This window comes from Callospermophilus lateralis, chromosome 2 (genome assembly GCF_048772815.1).
Source record: "Callospermophilus lateralis isolate mCalLat2 chromosome 2, mCalLat2.hap1, whole genome shotgun sequence".
NCBI lineage: Eukaryota > Metazoa > Chordata > Mammalia > Rodentia > Sciuridae > Callospermophilus > Callospermophilus lateralis.
In genome coordinates this window covers 12,782,735-12,808,682 of record NC_135306.1, presented here as the reverse complement: position 1 = coordinate 12,808,682, position 25,948 = coordinate 12,782,735, and the positions used below count along the sequence as shown (strand labels likewise).

Here is a 25,948-nt window from a genome sequence, read left to right as displayed (position 1 = left end):
TGAATAATTAATAAAGCTCTGTCCTTGCTGGGAGCAAAGTCTCCGCCATTATGGATGGGTCTGCCATGGATGGGCTTGCCAGAGCTCTTCCAGGGGAGCCAGTGGTTCCTGGATTCCTTGGTCTTTCCAGGCATGGACACCCCCCAACCCCCTCCAGGGAGGAGAGGGCACTGGGTTGTGAGGGAAAAGGTGCTGGTGTCTTGTTCAAGTGGCCCTCCAGTGTCCTAATAGGTGGCGGTGATGGTCATGCTTCTTCCTTCAGGATCAACAAAGGGGGTTTCTAGCACACAGATGGATTGGGATTCTCTGTTCTCTCTGCTTTTCTGTGATTCTGCAAACTTTTCTTTGAAGTGTGGTCTACTGTTTTAGGGACTTAGTCCCTTTTCCGGTAGTCTGAAGGCACATTGCTTACCCTGAGGGTGGAGTGAGGTGAATTTTTAGGCAGGGGAAGGGGAAGGTATATTTCCTTGGAGTCCTTCCCGTCCAATCCTTCCAGGTTTCTGGGCTTGTTAAGGTCAGGGGTAGCATGGGAGTGATTCCTAGTTGAGATTTCCAAATCCTGTTTTATGGTGTCTTGCCTCCGGCCATGCTAGAAAGGGAGGTTGAGGAGTAGGTCTTCCCCTGGCATCTAGTTGACTTTGGGAAAAGTGCTATAGTCTCTATGAGACAGGGATGCACTTGGATATCCTTGTTTTCTTCTCTGCCTCCCTCATTCATTGTCCAAAGCTCCCACAGGAGTATTTCTCACACTGGGTTCCATAGGATACCACATTCTTTAAGATGTTAATCTGTGCTTGGGATGAGGATATTTCCTAGTCCAAATAAGATCAGGACAGCATCCAGTGAACCAAAGGAAGTAAGTTTCTTTTATGCATGACTCCTTGAAGGAAGTTTCTTAGATGTGTAACTCCTTGGAAATGTGCTTCTGAGTCCACAAAAGGGAGTTCAGGATGCTCTGATTCCCACCTATACTGACATGCAGAGTCTGTCTGCACAGATTCATTGATGGGGAACTCTTACCACCTGGAGTAACCCCTGCCATTGCTGCACATATCAGCTCTTGGACACATTCCCTTTTGTTGAGCTGCCTTAGCCAACACTTATTATTATTATTATTTGCAATACTGGGGATTGAATCAGGGTCACTCTATATCCCCAGCCCTTTTTATTATTTATTTTGAGATGGAGTCTTGCTAAGTTGCTGAGACTGTCCTTGAACTTGGGATCTACCTACCTCAGTCTCTTGAGTCACTGGAATTGCAGCCATGTGCCGCTACGTCTGATGTCTGGCTAACATTTATATGGAGTTGATCATTTCCCTCTTGGCCCTCACACCAGATAAGACCATGGCAGGGCAGGGATTATCCCATTTTACAGATGAGTTAACTAAAGCCCAGGAAGGGTAATTGTTCCACCCAGAGGCATATAGAGTTGGCATTTAAACCCATATTGGCCAACTGGGCTTTCAGCTCTTTCTCCTTGGCCACCAAGAAACCATTTATTCCTGGATAAATGTCAGTACGTTGTCTGGGGTGGAGCCATGGTGACCTGTTGCTTCTACAGTTCTCCTTCCACCTGCTTGGAGTGTCTGGGGGTAGGATGTAAGCAAGAACCCTGTTTACTAGTTTCCCAGTGAGGGATTGGAGCTGTACCTTGATTCGGGCATAAAACTGTTACTTTCCCTGCTTGTTAAACCATTCCTGATTCTCTCACCCTTTTCCTTCTCCAGCCCTTTTTTTTTTTCAGAAATGGGATGTCTGAAGTGTCCCAAGAACTAGGTAGGGACTGAAGTGGTGGTGGTATGGGGAGGGAGGGGAAGAGGAGGAGGACATGGGGTCCAGCTGGCTTGTCTTTTTCCAAGCCTGAGTGTGAGTGGCTAAGCCTGAGGTGGATATGTTCTCAGCTAGGCTGAGACTGAGGAGTGCTGTTTCTCAGGTTTCCCCATAGGTTCCATACCATATTTCATGAAAGGGACTGCATTACCCACATGGCACTTCCAGCCTGGTCCCATAAAGAGCAAGCCACATTGGGGCTCCCTGAAGAACAGAATTCTGCTCTGCTGACCTAGGTCTGAGCCTGGCTTTCCAACTTCCTGGGTGATCTGAGACAGGTCACCTGACCTCTGACTCTCTGTCTCCTCATGATCATGGTCCCTACCACCTGGATCCACCCGCAAGGGATCATGACACCTAGAATTTTATCGTATTATCTTCACATCACACATTTGCATATGCCATGCTTTTGTGCTTGTTTGAGATTGAAGCCAACAGAAATCCAAATTCATCCCAGCCCTCCCAGGGTCTGCCTCATCATGTATTAAGTGATGACCCAAGACAGGCATGGAATGATGTTTGTGCTGACATTTCTCCCACTTACAAATCAATATTCTCTGGTCTGCCTAATTACTCCATTGCTGCTAAATGAGTCATTATGGAAGGAAAATAGCAAATGCATTGTGAGATTAATGGGAGCAAATAGTTGGCAAATGACTTTGGTTTCCTTTTGAAACTCTGAGAAGGTGTTACTATGAGAAATCTGGAGAGCTGTGGAAGGCCAAGTCCCAGGCAGCAGGGGAGAGGCAGCTATTGGGGCTGTGAGGCTCCAGAGGTGCCAGGAGGTCTGACAGAGCTCTGTTAGGGCAGGGCATCATTTGACTATTATAGGGACTGGAATTAGGAGTTAGTGGTCAAGTGAGAAGCCGGGGCAGGATGGGAGGTCTGGTGTTGAGTCAAGGGATACTGTTCAGTTAGAGCCCCTCACTTCTCAGGCATGGGCTAGGGTGGGGGTATATGGGTGAGCAATTGTCCCACAGGTAAATGTGCAATTATGATTGAAGTATATATTCTGATGGAAGTGAGAATCCAGACTTGGAGGATTTGATGTGGTGAGGATGGCCTCTCTGAGGAGGAGAATGAACAGCTGAACTCTTAGGGAAGAGCCTTGGTGGCAGTGAAAGAGCTTGTATAGACCTTGTGGATCTGGCATCCAAGGGCTAAAAGAGGATCTGTGTGGCCTTACCCCTCAGACAGTCCTAGGAAATAGATACTTGCTTTATAAGTGAGCACGCCAAAGACCGAAGATGGTTATGGTCTTGCCCAGGGTCATGTAGACCTTAAATGGCAGAACCTGGAGTTGAACCTGGGCCTGTGTAACTTAAGCAAAGGGCACATCTGCTTCAGGGAGCTGTCCTTGGCACCTACTTCCCTGCAGGAAAGACTTTGCTCTTGCAGGGCAGGGGGCTGCAGGGTGGCTGCCTGAGAATCTTCTGAGATGGGGGCCTAAAGATTCTAGAAAGGGGCTACCCCCTGTACCCACAAAACCAGATCTGCCTTATTAGGTCCTTATTTCCTCTTAATGGCAGCATGACTTTCTCATGATCAAAATGGTAGCTTTCTCATGATCAAAATGCCAAGTCAACCAATGACTCCTCTTTGAAAAAACTCTGTAAATAACGCCCCCACCCAAGTGGGTTGATTTATGCTCTGTCATTAATTCCTGCTAGCAGAGGTGGGCAGAGGCATGGTCAGCTGATGATGTTTGGGAACTTGTGGACTCCCCAAAGTTTCAGAAATGGCAGCAGCAGATCAGGAGGGGCCAAGCATTTCCTGTGGGTCTAGGAAGGAAGCATTGGCATCAGAGGTCATTTCACCTTTGTGTCTGGATATGGCTGAGCAATGTGCCATAGGAAGCTGGTGAAAAGATTTTAGAGTCCCACCTGAAAGGGTCAGAGTCTCAGGTCTTAGGTTGGCCCCTGAAATCTGTATTCATGACAGTCTCCTAGGTGATCCTGGGACCCACTCAGATATTGATATTCCCAGCTAGTAGCTCTGGATTCTCTCTCTGGGAAGGTCTCATGCTTCTGAGGGATGATGTGTTGGGGTGGGGAGGATGAGAGGCTGAGCTTTGATCTTCTCGGGTTATCAGGCTGCATAGTAAATTTGGGACTGGATATACCAGTGCCACCCCAAGAGTCCGACCTTACTATGTCCCTAGGGATCCTGGTAGGGCAGAGTTAGGTGGGCTCCTGAGACTCTGAAAAGGAAGGAATTGGCCTAGGATACTTTGCTGTTGCTGCTGGCTAGAAGCCAAGTTTCAGCCTAAACTCAGTTCTCATTGGCTGTTCCCTGCTCCTTGTCAAATATAAACTGTTGCCCTCTCTGGCTGGAAGCTAAGTGTTTATGTGAGTTGGTTGAAGAGCTCAACCAGGGTTTTTTGTCCTGCTCAGATTCCATTTCCAAAAGAATTCTTAGTTCTTTGAATAAACAGTAGGGCATTTCCTGTGGGGTTCTGAGCAAGTCTGGAACTGTCCAGAGCAGAGCACTTCCCTAGCAGTGTGCTGCCGGAGGGAGGCCCCAGTGGTAGCCTGCAAATGGTGTCCATCTCCCTGTGGTCTTCCTTCTGACTCTAGGTACCCAACCCTGAGTCTCCTAGTAGGCAGTTCCTATCTCTCCACGGTGATAGACTTGGGCCAGTCTGTGCCCACGCAGATGTGAAGTGGAAGGTGCCAAGTCAAGACTTGTCCCACAGGCTTCTACCTGGCCCATGAAAGAATTCCAGAGTCTTACATCCTTCAATTTCTACTCCAGCTGAGCACCTTGGCTGCTGTGCTTGTTTGTTTGTGTGAGTGCTCTGTTATTTGCAGGTAGATAGGGGTTGTTCTTAGAGGTGGCTTCCTTGGTGCCCTCCTGGGAAACTTGTACTCCCACCATTTTTGAGCCATTCAGCAGCAGGTGTGGGATGGTCATCCTTGAACTCTCTCCCTTCAGAGTGAAGGTGGCCCCTTAGCTGCTCTTTGGTAAATCTCTGTAGCCTCTTAAGCTTATTGTGGGTGGGTAATAGGCCTTCTTTGCCCCCAGTGATTTTTAGGGTGAGATTTCAGTGTAGGCATCTTGTGCAGACTCTGCCATGCCTGCTCTTATAACTGGTGGGGCAGGCAGCCCGGGCAGCCCTCCCTTTGTTCTCAGGCCCTCTGAGAAGCACTTCCAGGATGCTGCAGTGTTCTCATGGCAGAGCCAGCTTGCTTCCTCACTGGCTCAGTCTAGGATCTTCTGTTAAGTGGTGGGACTCTGGGTCCTCTCTGAAGAGATGGCCTGCTGAGCTAGCCTAGGTCCTAGGGCAGGCACAGACAGGATGGTGATGCCCACATAAGCCATTGTGTGCTGCCAGTATGAAGCCACTCATGGCACTTGTGGAAGCACATTTCTAAATATGAGAGGAAGCATTTCATCCTTTTGTGTAAGGTTTTACAGAAATTATTTAATGGGCCTCCTGTGGCTACTCCTGGCACGTGGATTCCTGATTAGGGGGTCCTGGAATCTGCCCTTACTACATTACTGTTGGCTTCAGGGACACACACATTATCACACTGTGGAATCCCCTCTCCTTTCTGGGTCTCGGTCTGGACCACATACATACTCCTCAACAGCTGCCCTGGCAGTCAAGCCTGAAGCTCCCTTGCCTCTTCCAGGGTGGCTTCTCCTCCCCACCAGGTTAATCCAGATGCCAGTCCCAAGTGGGGGTCCAGTCAGGGGCTTTCTTCCTCCTACCTTTCCCCTCTAAGCCCCACTCAGTCCCTGGGCTTCCTGATGCCCCAGGTTCACCAGTGGAGGGGCAGGCACCTGTGGTGGAGGGCATCCCACAGGATTGAGTCCAGGTTGCTGAACTCTTGGTCCAGAATCTCAAGCCCCCAGCCAGGGTCCCTGTTTGGGCTGTGTGACAAGAGGCTATTCCCTGCCTGTCTGGTGAGCCTGTTTTAAAGGCCTTTCATGCTGCTGGCCCCTTGTGGGGACCTGGCATTTTGTGTTGAGGTTTTAGAAGGACCAGGCACTCGGCAGGGGGCCCTGGATGGTTGTGCTGGCATCCCAGAGAGAACCAGGGGTCTAAATCACTCTGTCTGTGAAGGCAGACTCTGGCCGCCCTGGCAACAGCTCCGCCAGCCTGTGGTGTGGCTGCTGACGGCGCAGCTCCTGACTGGCTGTGTTCTCTGCTGCCTCGGAGCGCTCTGTGCTTCTCATGCTCTTAGCTGGAGCTCCCGCATGCTTTAGGCAGGTGGGGAGAGGAGCCATAGGGGCAGGGTCCTTGTCCTCTGCATACCCCATGCATCCTCTGGGGCTTTCATCTGCAGATGCTTGCTGGTTGGGTTCCTTTCAAGATTGGTCTGCAGGGACAGCATAGCCAACTTTGAGGTCTTAACAAGTCTCTCAGGAGCCTCCAGACTCAAGTTCTTGCTGCACCACCCCTCTGTGCCCTGGTCTCCCCTGTTTATTTTCACAGACACTTCAGGCCAGAGCTTGGCTTCAGATCCAGCTTCACTACTCGCCAGCTCTGTGACTTTGGGGCATGCACTTAACCAAAATGGGAATAACAGCAATTCCTTTCTCATAGGGTTGTTGGGAGGGATAAATGAGACTTGGAGCTAGGTGCTTAGAATCCTGGCGCATGGCAGCACCTGAGGGCCAGCCATTGTCATGCCTTCCATTTCCCTGCCTTGTGCCCTCTGAAATACCTCCTTGCTCTTCTTCCCTTGCTCCTACCCCATCCTTCATATCCTTGCTCTGTTGCTTGAAGCTGACTAAGGATCCCTACTCCGCCCAGCCCCAGGAAAACCTTGATCACTACACTTGGCTCCCCATTTCCCATGCCTCATTATTGGGTCCACTCTCCTGTGAGGTAGTGTGGTTTCTTGAGCTACATTTATCCTGCCCACCCTGGTAGAATACGCAGTCAAGCTTCTTCCTAGACCTCCAAAGAGCTCTCCACCTGAACCTGGGTGTGGTCTCCCTCCTGCCAGAGAGAGCTGTGGATGGGCTCATGAACTGGGCCTTAGCGTGAGAAGACGTCATGGGAGTCCTTGCCTTACAGGTAGGGAAGCTGAGGCCAGAAGTGAGATCTCTGAGGGCACATAGGAGATGGACACTCTGGCCCACTCTTCTCTGCACTTCTCTGCTGGGGAGGGGGTATAGGCAGGAGGGGGTATAGGCCAGTTCTCGGGAATGGAGGGGGTGCTTTGCAGAAGAAATTACCATAGTGGAGACTCAAAGGAAGATTAGTTCATCGGGTTACAAGAGAAAGAGAAGGACATTTGGGCAGAAGGGACCCGATGAACAAGTACTTCTTGCTCAGAGGACTAGAAGCTTCCTGCCTTCTTGGGATGTGAGAGCTGTGGGAGGTGAGAAAGGGCTCAGAGCATTGGAGAGGGGGAAGGAGTTCCGAAGGGTAGGAGCAGCAGGTAAGGAGAAGCCAAAGTAGGTGGAGAGGTGAACCTGGTAGAGTTTGGGCCCAGGCACTTGTGTGTACTAGTGATTGAGGTAGAAGTTAGGTGGAAGGAAAGGTTCCCTCTGTGCCAGGTACTTTGTCTTGTATTCACAACAGCCTGAGAGTGGAGCTTGTTTCAGAGCTGAGGAAGGCAGGTGCAGAGAGGTTGGTGACTGGACCCAAGTATCACAGGCTCATAAGGGGAAGAAGCAGAATGTGAATGGCAAGAAGCATGACTCTCAAATCTGCTGTTGGTCACAGTCAATTCGAGACAGGTCAGCATTTGCCCTTGGGGGTGGGCCCAGTGGTGCACTTTCCAGCCAGGAGTGGGGGCCGCTAAGAATGTGTCCATAAAAGTCGTGGCACAGGTCTAGCCCATGCAGGTGCCATGGCATAGCTAGGTCCCTGGCCACATGTCCAGATGTACATGCACATGGATGCCTTCAGTGAACTGGCTTGCTCACTGAGCCTGGCAGTTCTTTAACTAGGCCTGTTAGGAAGTGGCCAGAGGACCAGAAGCCAAGAGGTGGGGGTTCTTAAAAGACCTGCATCTCTCACCTCCACCTGGGGATGCACACTATCCCTCTCTGGCTCCCACAGCATTGTGGTCCTTTCTTCTTCTTGTTTTCATGATATAACAGTTGGCCTCATTGAAGGGCATGGACCAGGGCCCAGACCTCCTCTCCTGGCCTCTAGCACCTAGCACACAGCCTTTTGCAGGTGCAGGTGTCTAGTAAATGTTTGTACTACGAATGGTACCATGAATGAGCACCTACTGCATGTCATGCACTATGCCACACAACTTTGGCATAGTACTCTATGATTCTCGAAGCTCCTTTAGGTTCCTTTAGGAGGTTTATTCTCTGGGATCAGGTATTTATTTCCCCATCTTCCAAATGAAGAAACTGAAGCTCAGAGAGAGGCAGCACATACCTTGAAGTCACATCCTCAGCCAGCCAGTGAGGGACTAAGCCTACCCTCTGAGCCCTGCCCACTGTGTGGGCTAAGGGTGCACTCTGGGGGCTCATGACTGTTTTCTTCCAATCATTTTCTGAGATGGAGCTCCCAAGCTGCCAGGGAAGCTGGGTAACAGTGTTCCTGAGGGGCCACAGGAAGCACCTGGCTGCTCCTCCAGCTCTGCCCCAGCAGGAGCTGAGGCTTCCTCTGTTACTGTGAGGACCTGGTTGTCAGGGACAATTGTCTGTGTTGGGGTAAGTCCCAGGCTGGAGAACAAAGAGAACCCTTCCCGCTAATGTGACTCTGACCTTGAAAACCCTGTGGGGTTTCATATACTGGAAAGAAAGAAGGAAGAGTTGGTTAGCAACTTCAAAGAGGGGCAGGCTTCCTGCAGGCCAGTGTGGAGGAGGCCTTGGCTCTGTGAGTTCTTGCTGCTGAATTTCTCCTTTTCAGTTTAACAAAAGTCCTGGGGATCACTGTCTGGGCTGGCCAGGAATCCTACCACCTCTTTTAAAAGGCACAGAGATACCAGGCTCACTGCTCTTACTTTGGCTGGGCATTGAAAGGTTTTACTTTTGAAGCAAAGATCAAATGATGATTCGAGAGATCTGGACACAGCCCACAGCTTACTATCCTATATGTGCTGCTGCAGGAATGCCCAAGTGTAGGAGGGGTACCCAGGAAGTTAGGGGATCTACAAGTCTGCCCCTGCTGGGAGTCTTGCAAGGAAGTGGTGTAGCAATCAGGAAATCCTGGGCATGGTGAAGCATTGCATATTCTTTATCCCACAAACATGAAGCAAGTCCCTACTGTGTGCCAGAGCTTAGTGTAACTACCCTGGGAGGAAGTTTGATGTGTTGTGAATATTGCCTATGCCCATGAGACAGAATCCTCTGGCAGAAGCACATCATATCTGTGGCAGCTACCTTGACAATCTGGAGGGGTTGTGTGTTGCTGAGGAGGGGGCTGTAGACACTGGACCTCTGGTGGCAGGCCTTTGGGTTTACAAGAGAAGCAGAACTTGAGTTGTGTTTGTGACATTTGAAAATTTCACATCTTTAAATGTTGGCAATTGATTCAAAACTTAAAAAATGTCAAATGCTGTGTGGGCTAAACAAAACAAGAATGTTGACCAAATACAGCCCTATTCCTGAGTTAGAGTTCATTATCCTAAAGGTTGGATAAAGCCCACATGACCAGAGGGGAGTAGGCAAGGCCTTCCTGAGGAGGGAGCCCCCACGCAGAGCTGTGGTGATGGAATCCCAGGGAGCACTTTAAGGACAGCTAGGTGCCTGGAGCACAGGGAAGGGGGGTACATCAGAACCTGTAGGGCCTGTGCCCTGCTCACCTGGCTGAGGGCTGGGCTGGTTCAAGTTGGTATGCGGAACTGCTCTGAGAGCCAGTTGTGTCTGCTACTCCTAGTCAGGTGCTTCTGCCCAACATTGTCATATAAACAAGAGGGTTTGGCCAGATAGCTCAGGAAAGGTGGTAATTAAGAGAAACCCCAGCAACGACCCCTCACCCCCACCCCACACCAGTGGCACATACATCCTGATCTTCAGCAAAGGTGTGAACACACAGCTATGGAATGGGGCTCTCCAGCCTGTGTCAGAGCATGTATGTAACCTCCTCCTGCCATTGGCATTTGTTCTGCCAGCTGGGCAGTTCCTTCAGGGGCTGTGGGAAAGCCTTCATAGGAACCTCTCAGTCTCGCTCTCCCTGCCTCACCCCTGCAGGGTGGGGGTCCTTCTTGAGAGCTTTTGCTGGGCTCTGGCTGCTGCTTCCTGTTCAGGCCTGCAGGCATCACTTTGCCCTTTTCCCCTGTTCTCCACCCTGTCTGCCACTCCCTCCTCTATAATCTGTGTTTGAGTTTTTTCCTAAATGATCACCTATACTGTACTGGAGGTTTGTCTAGGAAACTTTCATTGTGTCCCTGCTGTATGCCAGAGCCAGAGAGGTGACTGAAGCTCGGGGCAGCTGGGGAGACCCAGCCAGCCAGCAGGGGGTACAGACTTAGTGGCTGAGAAGGAAAGGGAGGCAGAGAGGGCTGGGTTGGCCTCCGGAGTGACTGCCTTTCTCAGTGTCCCTGACTCAGGCTGGTTTCCCAGGGTGGTAGGTGTTCACTAGCCTGAGTGAGACTGGGCAGAAGTAAGGCAGCACTTGGCATTCAGGAGCTCAGGGATCTCAGGAGGGATAGTAGCCAATACTTCAAATTCCTTGTTGTTGCCCTCTTATTAACTTACCTTCACTTTTAAGTCTTCTTTTAATGTAAAGATAATTAAAATCACAGCATAGAGTACCAAGTTCCAGTCTGTATAAAGCAAAACGTGAAACAACTTCCACACCATGCTGCCATAGCATCTCCCACCACCCGGAACCGCTGTGGACCGTTGGTTGGGGCCTTTCTTTGGGCTTCTAAAAAAAAAAAAAAAAACCTGTCCATGTGCTTGGACCACATTGCCTAGGCCACCCCTCCTCCTGGGCCTGGAAAGAGGGAGGGAAGGTGCTGAGGTTGGGGATATAGTTGTACACCCACCTTCTCAGCACTCCTGCCCTTCAGCTCTATAGCTGTGTAGGTGTGGGGTGCATGAGGCTCTCCAGGAAGTCAAGTTCATGCTGGGGGAGGGAAGAGGGGATGGTTTCTGCTAATAGCTTCCTATAAACCTGGAGTTGCCCCAGTCGGCCACAGAGGGAGGGAAGAGCAGGCAGGTCGCCTGTTTTGGTTTTTAGTGCAGACAGGACTGTCTCAGGGGACCTTTGTGATTGGGTTATTTCTGGTTTTGCTCACCTGTACTCAGCCCTGGGGGACAGGAATCAGCTGTGGCCTCTGTCTGCTCTGGAGAAGCTTCCAGCCTGGGGTGGGAGAGGTGCCTGCCACCCTGGTGAGACTGGTCTCTGCCTAGGGCTCACTGGGTTCCTTCCTGTGCTCAGAAGGCAAGCTGTGTCAGGTTGTGGAGCCTGGCCCTATGGGAGGCAGCCTCTGGGAAGAGGGTCATAAGCCAAGGTTCACCAAAGCTTTCCCAGCCCTGGCTTTACCCCATGGGGCTGGCAGCCCCTCCCTCAGCAGGAGGGAAACTGCTTGGGAAAGAACTCAGAAGCCTGTGAGGGTCAGACACTCCATGCTGTTTGTTCCCTGGCCCTGAATGAATTAAGACCCAGCTGGTGGAGAATCAGGCCCTGGATGGCAGAAGGATGACCTGTCTCCTGATAGCTCCATCTGGGTGGAGGGCTGGCCCAGGGCACTGTGACCCTGCCTGGGCACTGATCCTGCCTGTCACTGCTGGAAGTGACCTTGGGCCACATGCTTTGTCATCTGTAAAATGGGTAAAGAACACGGTGTGCTCCCAGGGCTCTTTCCAGGGCCTGCTCACAAGTCTTAGCTTGTGGACTAGGGGAGCTAGGCCAGGGCCAGGGTGATGAGGATATGGATAGCAACAGGGACAATAAGAAGGAAGGTTTATGGAGGTTTGCGTTGTGCCAGGTACTGCTCATGTGCCCCGCCTACACTGCCTCATCACCACCATCCTCTCCCACCTGGCTCCTGCACTGGTTTTTTTCTCTTCTACTCTTGGTCCCTTTCCAATCCATTCTCCTCCCAGGGCTCTAACAGTCTTTAAAAATTAAGCCCCCCTCCTGGGGGAGGGTGTTCACCAATTCCAGCTCTATTCCGGTTGCCATCCTGGGGACCCTGTGTGGGCAGCTGTTGCCTCCCTGTGTCCACTTCCCACACTTATTCCTTTCTCCTGCCCCTCCAGTGTTCCATCCTCATCTTTGTCCTTGTAGTTTCCTCTTCCAGGAATATTCTGCCGAAATGTCTCTGGGACTTGCTTGTTCACTTCACTCCTGTATTAATTCCGACCTCCCTGCCAGACAGCTTCCTTCCTACCTCAAGCCTGGATGGAACACTGAGTCCACTTAATCTTTTTTTTTTAATTGTGGTACTGGGGTTGAACCCAGGAGTGTTCCACCCCTCTACCACTGAGCTAAATCCCCAGCCCCCCACCTTTCTTTTGTGGGGGTGGATATCAGGGATTGAGCCCAGAGGCACTTGACCACTGAGCAACATCCCCAGACCCTTCTTATATTTTTTTTTAGAGACAGGGTCTTGCTGAGTTGCTTAGGGCCTCACTCAGTTCCTGAGGCTGGCTTTGAACTTGCAATCTTCCTGCTTCAGCCTCCATTGTACTGAGATTCCAGGTGTACATGACCATGCCCAGCATCCCCAGCCCTTTTTATTTTTATTTTGAAACAGGATCTCACCAGATTGCCCAGGCTGACCTTGAACTTGCAGTCCTCCTGCTATGCTCCACCAGGCTCAGCTAGAGTCCACCTGATCTTATTACACATGCATCTGTGTACTTCTCCCATGCTTGGGGAGCCTCTTTAGAGTAGGACTTGTGTGTTCTGTTCCCTCATGTGTCTTTAGTACCTAGAATAGGACTGGACACAAGGTTGGTGAATGAATATAGTTCATTACTTCTTACTCCATGAGATGGGCACATTGCTATATACATTTTACAGATGAAGAAACTGATCTCTGAGATGAATAGACTAGCCCAAGGTCACACAGCTGCAATGGGACAGTAGGATTTAAGCCTGGTTTCTGGACTACAGCCCTGTCTTAGCCATCAGAAGCTGTTCCCCCTCCCCAGCTGGTCAAACCTCCTGGAAGGATAGCAATGTGAGGGGGACAGAGAGGTTTCTGGGGTTTTATCTTGGACAGAGATGAAGGGTGGGGCCAAGGAGGAAGTGAGAAAAGAAACTTTGAGGGTCTGGGTGAACTGGGACAGGTTAGGGACTTCAGGCAGGGTCAGAACTGGAATCTTCTGCAAAATGGTCCCTGAGAGCACCCCTGGGTACCAGCCACTCCCAGAGACCAGCTGTGTCGCCTGCCTCCAGGTTCCTAGAGCTGGCTCTGGTTCCTGGCACCATTTCTCTTTCCCAGAGGAGCTCAGGCCTGGCGCTGCTTCCCAGGGTGGAGGAACCCATGGTGAGTGAGCGCGAGTGTGTCCAGCCTTGCTGTTGGCCTTGTGATCACGTCGTCTTAATCAGCCTATTTCTGGGAGCAATGACTTCATCTCCTGTGATTCTCGACCCAGCCATTGTCAAGCATTCATGGAAAGATTGGGCCTGGCACAGTCCATATTCCCTTAATGAGCTGAGTTGGGTGAGCCAGTTGGTGGCCTTAGCCTGACCTGGCTCTCGGACTTACTGTCAGGTCTACCCCTCCTCTTCCAGCAGGCACCCTTAGATAAGGCCTTATTGACCCTGTGAGTCTGGTGCAGCAAGTGCAGCCAGTGTTTGCTGCATGTCTGCTGTGCACACTCTTCTGGGGGCAGTGGACAGTCACTCAGTCTGTGCCCTCAAGAGCTGTTGCTGGCTGGAGAGACGTTGGTTCATAGACCCCACATTAGAAGGTCTGTGAGTAAACAAAGAAGGAAGAGGGTTTAAGGAAAGCTCCTGTGAGTTTGTGACTGGGCCATGGAGTGAGGTGAAGAAGTTCGTGGAAGGTTTCTGGGGGAGAGGAGGGCTGGCTGGGCATCGGACAGGTGCTCCTGTGTCACTTGCAGCAGTGGTTGTTGACCTGGGGAGTGGCACACAGAGTGTAGGGTAGTGGAAGGAGGAGGGAAGGGGCTTGATTCTGAAAGTAGTCATGAAGGGCTTGAAGAGGAGATGGGCTAGGGCAGGTAGTGGTTTAGAAGTAGCTCCTTAGCTATGTGCGAAGCTACTTTGGGAGACTGTCTGCAAGGAGGAGGAGGAAGCTTGTAATTGAGGGCCCAGCCCTGAGTTCTCCTTATCTTCAAAGGGAAGGGCCACTTCTTCCTGACCCCTCTCTTGTACTGCACTTTTAGGGATGGATGCCAATGCTAGTTGAGCCCAGACAGTTGCCGGGAGCTCTGTTCTCCATACCTGAAATACTGGTGGTCTTGGGGATAGGAGGTGGTGAAGATTTAGGGTGTCCTAAAATGTTTTGCCAGACCGGGTTTGGTGGTACCAGCCTATAATCTCAGCTCCTTGGGAGACTAAGGTAGGAGGATCACAAGTTCAAGGCCAGCCTCAGCAATTTAGACTCTATCTCAAAAAAAAAAAAAAAAAGGAGGATTTGGGAAGCTGTAGGAGGCCAGGGTGGCTCAGTCCCAAGAAGGTACCTCCCCTTCTCCAGGTTTATTTAGAATTTTGCCTGGAATTAGAGAGATGGCAGAGATACAGTGCCATGGTGGGGCCAATCATTACCCCCACCTAGTTCCTTTTGGGGGATTGCCTGGGCCTGAGCTGGAACAGAGCTGCTGACAGGGGTGTTGGTTCCTGCATTGAATCCCAGCTGCACTGTGTCCCAGTGTCTGGCCTTGGGCAGGTCGCCTACCCAGTCTGACTTTCAGTTTCCATCCCTATAAAATGGCTACAATAAATGCACCCACTGCCCAGCATATTTGTGAGGATGTCTTTTTAAAAGGGGTACTTGATAGAATGCCTGTGCTTAGGGTGTTCTCTGTGGATGGCTGTGGTGAAGGGGTGGGAGCAAGGGTGCTGGTATTTGGAGAAGCAAAGACTGGGTTCTGGTCTCCACCACTTAACTACCCTGGGTGAGTCACTCATTTCTGAGAGCCTCAAAGTGGGGGCTGAGGCAGGGTGAGAGAAGGAATGAAGGTTCTGAGCCTGTAGGGAGCAGGCGAGGACGTGTTCGTTAGCACTTCTGTTTCCTTTTCCTTCACAGTAAAGAATCAGCTGCCTGCCTGCCTCTTGGGCAGCCCTCCAATAAAGAAATGCTTTGAAAGACCCTTCTCAAGCTAGGGGTGCCTGGGCTCTCCACTTTCTGCATTCCCCCTTGTCCCTGAGCCCTACCGTCTTTTCCTGCATTTTTTCCCCCTACTCAGCTGTTCAGCATTGTCTATTTTGGTAAGAAAATAGTTGAGTTCAGCAAACGGTTTCTTGAGCATTTTCTGCCTTCCTGGGTCTCTGCTGGGTGCAAGGATCTAGGGACTGTGAAGGGACTGATCCAGCCATCAACATGGAGGAAGGTTATTGACCCCCTCCCCCTATCCCCAGCCCCTCTCCTGGGGATTGAACCTAGGGGCTCTCTATACTGAGTTACATCCCCAGCCCTTTTTTATTGTTTGACACAGGGTCTTATAAGTTGCCCAGGCTTGCCTCAAATTTTAATCCTCCTGCCTCAGCCACCTGAGTCACTGGGATAACAGATGATGTGCATTACCAGGCCTGGCTGTTGAATTGTTTTAAAATATTTGAAAACAAAAGCAGAGTCCTGAGGTGTGAGGCCCTGGCTTCTAGGGCCCCTCCCTGCCCCTTCCTGATGTGGGACCTTGGGCAAAGTATAGGCCTCCCCTAACCTCAGCTTCTTTGACTCCAAACCCAGGTCAGTCTCTGATGCTTTTCAGTTCACACAGGCCCTGTGGTCAGGTTTGGATTGATTTCCATTGTGCCCATGTCAGGTTAGACCAGAAGAGCTGACTTTGGAAGACTGTCCCAAGTGTAAATCCAGTTCTGAAGCTTAATAGTTTTGTGACTTTGGAAATTACTTCCTAAAGTCTCTTTGAGACTGGGTTTTCTCAGATATAGCATGGGCATTGTGATGTGCCTGCCACTGCTGGTCATATTAATGCTGTTAAGATCCTCTTCTCAAATGCAGGGCCTGTTATGTGCCAGGAACACCCCCCCACCCCCGCCCCTACTCTTCCCTGCCCACAGAGCTCCTTGAATCAGAGGGGAGCTGCTTGGTGGAGGTTTCCTGCATTAGCTACCTGGAGAGTGGTTGGTGGCAGTAACTGGCAGCCCCAGACCAAAGGAGCTGGCCAAAGGAGCCCAGAACCTCCTCAAACAACTCCAGACAGGGTGGGCAGCGGCTGAAATGATTTAAAATATCTTTGACTCAAATGTGTCCAAGTGTAGAATTCTGTCCTGCTTTATGAAGAAAATGCTTGTTAATGAAATTAATAATGTAAACAAGATTTGGGGAGGCCAGCAGTGAGGGGAAGGGGTTATTTCAACATACTTCAAAGAACAGCCTTCTCTAGCATCTGAGCTGCACCATTTGCATACGTAATGATTATGCTAATTATAGGTGGCCTCATCTGTTAACAAGTTTGCCTGGTTGTGCTACTTTATTGTAATCATCCTCTCAGAATTCTCTGGCATGCTTTTCACTGAAGATAATAACAACAACAATAATAATAATGCCTTTCAGGTTTTGATCTCTTGCTATGTGCCAGGCATCCCACCAGGCACTTGGCAGTTGTCATTTCATTTAAAAAATCCTCAAAACAGCTCTGTGTCCCAGAGATTCTTATCTCCTGTGTTTCAGAGCATGAAACTCAAGTACAGAGAGGTTAGGTAACCTCTTGTGCTCACACAGCCAAGAGCCCACCAGGAAGTGTCAATTCATAGGCTCTTTCTGCTCTGCACACTGCTTCTCTGGGAACACTTGACACATGTTTTCATCTTTTGTCTCTAAGCTTGCTTCTCATTTGGTCCTCTCAGAGGAGGAAGATAAGACCCTAGGAGGGAGTTAGGGATTTGTCCAGAGGGGAGCCCAAGCTCCCTAATTTCTAGAGCAAAATGGGCTGGGCATATCCCTTCCTTCCTGTAGTTAGGATGGGCGTGGTGCCAGCCCAGCTGTATATTCTCCTCTAAGGTCTTGGAGAAGGCTACCTTGAGGGAAGGAGAGGAGACCTCTCCTACACAGGGATGGGCCTGGCTTCTCCGCTAAAGAAAAACATAGGTGGTAAGCAGGATGCTAATGTATAGTAAATTAATTTGCATATGCTGTTATTAAATCTGAGGTTGCCCACCTTGTCTTGTGTGTAGCCCCCAGACAGGTTTCATTTGGTTTGATGAGGTAGAAAGTTTTTGTTGTTTGTTTTAAATTGGTTTCTGACACTTAAACATCCCTAAAGCATTCACTTTAAACATTTGCCTAAAGATGTGAATTTCAGGATTCTCTTGAGAAAACAAATTCAGCAGCCGAGGGGCTGTATTCCTGTAGGCTCTGCAGTTTACCTCAGACTCCTCTCCTCCCTGGAGCACCTTTGAAGCTCAGCTCCTGCCCATGCCCCTGGGCTGTGGTATTGGGGGGTTGTAGTATCCCATTCTACAGATAAGGAGCCTAGGGCCTAGAGGGGACTGACTGGGCCACTCTGTAAAGCTGCTGGTGAGATCAGGACTTAAACCTCCATCCTCAGCATCCTGTGTGGGTCTCACCCCACCTCACTGCCTTCTAACCACACAGTGAGGTGGGGTGAGACCCACCTCTGGTCACCAAGGAAAGAAAGTGACCTTTCATAGGCCTCATGACTCAAAAATAACTAACAGTGAGCTTGGGTAACAGTTCCTGTTTCCCCCTTTCCCTTTCTTCCCCTCCCCAGGCTGGAGGGGACATGGGAAACCTATTCATTTAAACTCAATTATTTTCTTGAAGACAGAACGGAACTGAATTGGGTCAACGGCTATATTTGCTGTGCTCAGCTGTTTCTCCTATAACACCACCCACCGGGTCTTTTGCTGGGCTCTGTGCTTCCAAGCTTACCAATTATAACTCCATATTGGTGGTTACTCTTTAGCAAGCCTGACTCAGGAAAAGAGGAGTAGTGAGTGAAACCTGTTACCCTCCCCTGTTCTCCCCACCGGCTCCAGGAGATGGCCTCTGTGTTAGAGTCATTGGGCTCTGGAATCATGTGGTCACTAACTCCAGGACCCAGGTTTCAGATCTCAGGCATTTAATATCCAACACCAGTTGAACACCAGTCTCTGAAGGGTAGATACTTCCAGCAGCAATTTCGTCAGACCAGGAAACTAAAGCTCAGAGATAAGGTGGAGATGCAGACCCTGGAGTCATACACACCAGAGCCCTACTAGCTGTGTGACTTAGAGCAAAGAACTCAACAGCTCTGGTAGGACCCATGTCACATCTGTCAGTGAGGCATAGCTTGAGACCCCTCACAGAACTGGGCTGCCCTGCTATAAACAGTATGCAGGTTGCCAGTGCCAGCCCAGGACTAACCCTCTGGCAGCAAAAAGTGTATTGTGTGCTAGGCAAGAGCTTGGTGGAGAATAGACGTATGTGGACACCCATCCCTCCATGAGATCTTTCCCAGTTCCCTGAGACCAAATTGGAAGTGTTGTTCCCACAGTTGTCATAGGCCTCCTATTGGGCCAGACCCTGCACTGGACATGGACATGGAACCAACCGGTCTTCTGGGCCCACAACTGGTGGTGTGCAGTGTTTCTTGGCTCTAACTTTGTTGTGCCTTCCTCTCTCCACTAAACTACTCACTTGGTAAGAGCAGAGACCACGCATCTGCTGGGCCTGTTTGGATCCTTGTGTCTCTCCCATTCTAACCATGAGGCCTTGGTCTGGATGTTTGCCCCTGGTGGGCCTGTTTTCTCATCTGCAGAGTGGGGATTATGATCCCCTATTTTGACACAAGTCATGGCAAGGAAGTCAGTAGAATCCATTTTGGCCACACTGGGCAAGATGCCTGTGTGGAATAGGGAAACACAGGGAGGAAACCAAATCCACAGGCCATCTTTCCACCTTCCTGAAGTAAGACTGTCTAAGGGGTTGGCGATTGGGGAGTCCAGGAAAGGGTTGTAAATACCAACCCCTTGTTGCAGAATTGCTATCTGGCTGTATGCAGCAGCAGGGACTGAGTGGTGGACTATCCACGCCGCCCGCCCCCCACCAATCTCCTCCATCTTCTTGCTGCAGAGGGCTGGGCCTTTCCCCAGGAATGGACTGCTCTGCCCTCATTGTTCTCTCCGATTGTCCATTGGTGGGACAGCGCCTTTTTAGGTGTTGTCCAGCACTTGGCCCTGCTACAACCAAAGAAGAGCCCATGTTTCATTGCTTGTTTAAGTAAATTTGTTGTGTATTTTTCAGAGAAGGTGGCACATGGGTGGGAATTAACTCCCCTGAATGGTTTGAAGGAAACATTACATGTTGGGAGCCAACAAGTGTCAGTGTTGCTTGGGGAAAAGGCCTCAGCCTTCTCTGCCGCTGAAGTCATTACCACAAGACACTGGCTGGGGACCTGGCCGATGGCAGGTGCAGCTAGGCTGGTAGTGGGTACAGGTGGTCAGAGGGTGGAGGCTGGCTGACTTTGCAGTGGGTGGGGGGAGGTCAGAGCAGGTGGAAAGAAGGAAGTTGGGGACTGTAGGCTAATGATGTACCTTAATCACCCACACAGCTCTCAACAAGGGGAGCAGGCAGCTCGAACTCTGGAATGGTGAGCAACACTGTCTTCTTGGACCAGAAGCAGCCTGGAGTCAGATCATTGGGGTTCCTGGTTCACAGTTCCCCCCCAGTAAATAGCTCTGTGTGACCTTGGGCAGCTTTCCCACCCTCTGTGTGTCAGCTGCAGTTTTAGTCAGATGCAGTATGGATAACCAAGCTTATGGCTCTTGGAGGATTAAAGGAGATAATGTATGTAAAATACTTCACACTGGGCCTGGCAGAGCAGGTGCTAGGACATGTTTGTTGTTTGTGATGATAAAGCCATACACACTTGGATGTGCTCACATAAATTCACAGCTGGGGGTGCAGTGAAACTACTTCCCATTGTTGGCCCTCAGTCTAATACCAAGCTTATTTCCTTCAGTTAAGTGTGGCAGGGGTCACTTCAGAAGCCCTATTTTTGAATAGCAGACCTTGGGCCGACTCCTTTGCAAGGTCCCTCTCCAGTCTTAACCCTGCTTTGCTCTGCAGCCTCTGGAAAGAAGAGAGTCAATGTCACAAGGAAGGTCTCCCCTTCCTGGGGTGGGAACCCATCTCCCCCCCCCCCCCCGGGACATATAAGGATCACCTGGAAGTGTCCCTTAACAATTTGGGGGCTTATTATTTTGTTACCCCTGGAAAGGGAAGCCCCTGGTGGGAAGTTCTAGAGTCCCCCAGAGGGCCTTGTCCAATTGATAAGGACATCTTCAGATCTGAAAGAAGCTAAGACTTAGCTTCTCTTGTAGGAGGAGACCGTCGTGCAGGGTATGTGCTTCTCTCGTGCCTCAGGCCCTGAGGAACTATAGATGAGTAGACCCCCAAGAAGGACTCTAAAGAGCAGGCAGCTGTACCCAGGCCGGGAGCTTGGGAAGGAAGACGGAGAGACTGGGCACATTCCTGTGCCTGAGGACATTGGGGAAGGGTTCCTCTAGATGGGAGTGGTTGAACTGGGCCTTCAAAGGTGAATGAAAATTAGAAATAGGGGTAGGAGGTGAGCCCAGAGGAAGTAAGGTAGGTAAGGCCATGAGAAAGCATAGGGGGTGCCTGGGGAAGGGTAGGACAGAAAGAAGGCCTGTGGCTGGCTGGCAGTGGAACAAAGGTGGAGTGTGCTGAGGTATGCAGGACTTACTGCTCAGGGAAGCCCACGGCTGTGGGCCTGTTTTTGGATAGCCAGGGTCATGGCAGGTGCTACACATAGGAGTGATTGGACAAGACAACCTCTGAGATTCCCCCACTGTGGGTAGCCAAGGATGATAACTATGTATCTCATACTAACTTGTGAGAGGTTGTGCAGACCTCCATCTGGGGCCTGGAGGGAATGGAAGAAGTAACTCACTCATGGTCAGACAGCTGGTGTGTGTGAAATCGCACTTTGGGATAGCTGTCTTCAGACTGCTGTTTCTTGTTAGCTTGTGACCCCCCTCCAGTGACAGCTGTCATGCAGGGCAACAGGTACTGTCATAGGGTACTGTTCTGTTATAACAAGATATTAGAACTATGTGGGTCAACTTCCTACCTGGAGGAAACGTAGGAAGGCTTCCAGGAGGAAGGAGTGTTTGAATTGGGAAGGGAGATAAGAGGGACAGGTCTAGGTACAAACAGTTGTCTGGAGTGAGGCACATCTACTTTCAGATGTAGTTGGGTCACTTGTACAAGTGACTTAGCGTCTCTGGACTTTACTTCATGTGTAAGGTGGCCACAGAGTCTGACATGCCTGTTGTTGCCATGATCATGGAATCAGTTAGAGAAGCCTGACTTGAAGCCTGCACCCTGGAGGAGGCTTGTTACAAAGGTCCTGCTTCTTCCTTTCCTGAGTCTCTATTGCTCTGGAGGCAAAGGGGCTTCTGTAGCCCCTCTCAGTGACTATATCCTCACCTCTCTCCTGATAGGAAATGTTATTAGAACACTGGGTAAGCTGAGATGAAAGCTGGGAGATCAGCCTTGCCTCAAAAGGCAGGCAACCTGTGAGTGCATCTCTGCCCATGAGGCCAGCAGGTCCTAAGGGGAGCAGGGATGGGGGGTAGAGGTGCCCTCTGGGCTTTGGAGAATGGGAAGATGCAGATATGAACAGATGGGATGGTGTTGGGCCACTTGGGATCAGGATCACTGATGAGCTGGGAGCCTGGGGTCCAGCTGGGGATGGAATAAATCTGGGACCTTCCAGGTTGGGGTTTGCTGCTGGGGCCACACTGTAAGACCTCTTCATCAGCCCTTCCCCAGCTAGGACCCTGCTTCTCTGTACACAGTAGGTGCTTGACATAGTCTGGTGCCTCGTGAGAGCTCAGCAATGGTGAGCTAGGACCAGAGATAGCTCAATGGCTAGAAAAGACCAGGTGGGGGCCCTCCTTGCACAGCCAAATGTTTTCATCAAAGGCCTGGATTCCGTAAGCTCCTGGCATCATCTGCCATGAGCAGCACTCTAGCAGAAGCCTCCAGTCCCTGGCCTCAGTTAGAGTCATTGTGTTCCATCCCGCTCCATGGTGGCTGTATGAGAAGGAGGTTTGATCCTGTAGGTGGTAGAGACTCAGTAAATGCAAACCTAGAGCTTTGACTTCTCTAGTGAGATGGGAAAGAGTGACCCTGTGGGAAAATATCTCGTTGGCTGGGTGTGCCCTTCCCAGAGGAATGTGTTGCTGTGACAGCTGTGCATGGTGGGATTGGGGGTGAATCTCCAGAATGGCCAGTGGGTGGGATAACATTTGGTCCTAGGTGTCTGTCTGCCCCTAGGCATCTAGGCACATTCCTGAGCTTGTGCAGCTCATCAGGTCACCTCCTCCCTCTGTGCCCATAACCATCACCTTCTGCCCTGCTGTCCCAGCCATAAGCTTTCGGCAGAAGAGAAAACAGCCCTGGAAAGGAACTTGAATCTAGGACTGCTGCCATGACCCATTGTACTCCTTCCAGCTAGGGGACCTTTGTCAGGAGTTCTGCTCCCTTTTTATCCTTCTATCCCCTTTGTCCTTCTGTCCTGGTGACCATGATAAGCCTGTCTGGATCACATTTTATGTTGCTTTTAAAAACGTTTGAATGGAAATGCCCAGGAGGAAGGGTCTTCTGACTGAGCTGGTTTGAGCCTGACCCTTTGGGAGTGGGGCTTTGTCACCTTCATGAACCAGAGAACTTGCTGGAGCCCTGCAGCCCGCTGTTAGGGCTCAGGCTGGCTTGGAGGTAGGGACCCAAGACCACCCCCGCCCCCAACCCCCCATGCCCCACCCCATTCTTGGCTCAATGTTCTTCCCACTCAGTGTGCTCTGGAGGGCAGTGGCTGGTTGCTGGCAGAAAGCAGAAAGCGGTTGCAGCTGGTGGCAGCTGGAGGCGGAATGTCACCCATTGCCTGGCCTGGAAAGGGAAGGGCTGCTGGGGCTGCTAGGGTTGGGGCGGGGCTAGTTGCTTCCGCCTGGAGAGAGTTGGGGCGTGGCACCGCCCCATGGAAGTCTGGAATGCTCTGTGAGCTGCTGGGCAGGGGCCCAGGGGGACGAGCCTACTACCTTGGCTCACCCCCAAACTTGTTCTAACACAGTTCAGACCAACTAGGAAGATCCTGTTCATTCTTCCCCTACTTCTGCCGACTTTGTACTAGGCCTTGGTTCAAAGTGTGCTGGGCTCGAGGGGGGTGAGCCAGTAAGGTTCTCCTGGTGGGGAAAAGAGGAGAAACAAACAAAATGACCTCACATCAGTGCTATGTAGAAAATGAAGCAGAATGATAATGGGGGTGAGAGTGGGAGTTGCCCGTTAGTAAGGGGAATACTCCCTGCACTGGACTTTGATTTTAGACCAGAATGAGAAGAAAGAGCTTTGCTTCCAGCCAGCTGAGGAAATGGCTTGTGCAAAAGACCAAAACGTGACTCCAGGGGGCAGGATCTGACACTGGGTGGAGCCAGCCCTCTGGGGTGGTGCCTGGAAGGGACCTCTGGGCTCAGGCTCCCTTAGCTTCCTGGTGGAGCTCTGTGCTAGGCCTGCTCCCTGCTCAAGGTCTTGGAAAGATCTGCCTGTGGCTAGAAGCAATTATTTGCTTTGGAGAGTCCTTCTGTACTTCTTTGACGTGGAGGTTGTGCCTTGTGGTTACCTGTATGGAAGACTGTAATTTTCCACTTGTTCTCTGGAGAACCGGAAATCTCTAGATGTTGTCACCACTGTTTTTTTAAAGTCATTTTTGAAATTTTAGCGTGGAGGACACAGATTTGGCTGTGATTTGTGCTAAGAAGCCTTCCTGGGCTCACTTCTTAGATGAGTGCCCTGGCTGCAAGGCCCCATATTCTGGCGGTGAGAGCTACCTGGGCCTGCACAGCCCTCAGGAATGGGCCTCTGTGGTCCCGGACTCCTCAGTGACAACCTTGGCAAGATCTTGAGCTGGGCTGGAGGTACTGTTCTGTGGAGATCCAGCCATCCTCGGAAGTCTGATCTGGCTCCCAGACCTCGGGTGCTCAGACCCAGGTCAGTGGAAAAGTCTACATTACCTCCACCAAGGTCTGTACATTGGCTCTCCAGGAAGGAGGGAGGGGGGCCCAGGAAATGACCTCCCTGGTGGCAGGTCCCCAGGTCTTTGATGAGGGTGGTTTGGGGCTGAAGGGTGAGGGGCTATTTCTGTTCCTTGGTGGAGGCTTGGCTCTAGGACCCGATGCCAACCTGCTGGACTGGTGTGTGCCTTGCTGTGGTTAACACCTGAGGCATTCAGATTTCACCCCACCCTGCAGATCCCCTGGAGCCTGGGGAGGAAGAGAGAAGTGGGGGGTGGGGGTTATTAGACTCACTCCTCTGTGCCCCCCCCCCCCCCCCCCCCCCCCCCCCCCGTGCACCTGCACGCTCCAGGGGCCAAGCCCTGTCCTGGGTAGGGGGAGCTGCTATCTTTGGGATTGGGGAGAAGCCCTAGAGTGCATCAGAGTAGGCCAAAGCAGGTAAGGCTGTGGGGGCACCTGCAAGATGGGCATCAGTTGGCCTGGCTTCTGATGTCTGCAGAGGAAACTGGCAGGTTGGGAAGGGAGTCCTTGAGGAGAGCCTTGATTCCCCAGACTGCTCAGCCAGGAAGGACCCTCAGTCCAGGCGCCTTGAGGCTGGGGCTCCCAGCACACAGGAGGACAAAGGTGGATGGAGGTAAAGTTGCTGGCACTGGGGTGCCCTGCAGAGCTCCCAGCCACTGCCTCTCCCAGACAGATTTAATAATCCAAGTCTGTCTCTCATGGTTAGTATTGCAGGGAGAGAAGCTTTACTCCTAAAACTTTTATTGATCCAGACACTAATAAAAAGTAAAGTGTTTTTGGAGTAGGGTTTTTTCCTTGTCTCCTGCTAGAGCAAAGAACATGGTAGCCCTAAAACACAAATTTGTTTTTCTCTTTTTCTAGTGGGTGGAGGGTGGGGGTGTGAGTTGGCCTTGTTCAGACCTCACCTCTTCAGGAAGCCCTTCCTAAGTGCTCAGGCCTGCATCACCCATCTGTTCTCCAGTAGTTACAGGAAAATCTTGTGCATCTGTCTGTCCTCCCAAAGGACTTGGGGCTACTAGATGGGGACATGGCAGAAGCCTTCCTTCTTACCTGGGGCCCTGGGATAACAAGAGGTGTCTGTCCTGAAGCAGTGAAGAGCTAGCTGACTCTTGATTTCTTGTGTCTTTCTGGTTTTGTTTCCTTTGCTGTCTGGTCCTTGGGCATATTCATTTCATAAGCACTCATGAGCTTTCACCATGGCAGACCCTCTCTTAGGATACAAATTTTAACAGACCCAGCCCTTGGCCACATAGAGCTTACCTGGTGGTGGGAGAGAACAAGTGGAGAAACAAAATATTTCCAGAATGAGTGAGCTTCTCCTATGGAAACGTAAGGTGGAGACTTCTGTCTGCTTTGTTTAGCACCTGTAGCCGCAGTGCCCAACATGGTGCCTGGCACATAGTTTGCACTTTACACTTGCTGACTTCATGAGCAAGGTGCTATGAAGAAACCAGGCAGGTGTTTCACTGGGGAGGAGTGGGGGGCGGGGCAGGACCCATTGTGGAGGAAGCAGTCAGGGAGTTCCAAAAGATGCCAGAAGGCAGCTGATCTGGAGAGCAGGGTAGAGCATGAACTCCTAGCCCAGGGAGCATTGAGTACCTGGTCCTGAGGCAGGGAAGCAGAGACTTCATGGGCTTGTTGCTGATGAGGTCAGAGGGTGGGTAGGCCACTTCTACCTGTGGGGGGTTCAGGGTTATTTGGAGCTGTCAGGAGTAATTGAAGGGTTTTTAGCTGAAAGAGTAAAATGATGTACTTTGCATTTCTAAAGGGTCCCTTTGACTACCTGACAGAGAGTAAAGGAGGAAGCCTAATGTCAGGGAAGGCTGGCAGGCTCAGTGTGTATCAGGGGTGAGGATGTGCTGATGGATTGGATTGTGAATGCGGGGAAGAGGAGGATGCTTGTCTGGAGACTCCTGGCTTCCCTCTGAGACAGGCTCCAGGTGGGACATTTCAGGCACCAAAAAGATGTCAGGCCAGCATTTAGATAAGAGTCTGGAGCTCAGAGAGAAGGGCTAGAGATGTAAATATGAGT

The 25,948-nt window shown here is 50.9% G+C and overlaps 1 protein-coding gene across 16 annotated transcripts in view; it reads left to right on the top strand.

Annotated features, from left to right (window-relative positions):
• Positions 1-25,948, top strand: part of Dab2ip (DAB2 interacting protein) — a 183,066-nt gene that overhangs the window by 116,376 nt on the left and 40,742 nt on the right. Inside the window, exon 1 of one of the 16 annotated variants that reach the window (XM_076845551.2) lies at positions 23,728-23,905. The exons of the other annotated variants lie outside the window; for them this stretch is intronic. Coding sequence (XP_076701666.1) covers positions 23,736-23,905 — 170 coding nt within the window. The 5' untranslated portion in view covers positions 23,728-23,735. Of the gene's footprint in view, positions 1-23,727; positions 23,906-25,948 lie in introns of those variants that run through there. 16 annotated transcript variants of the gene reach the window in all.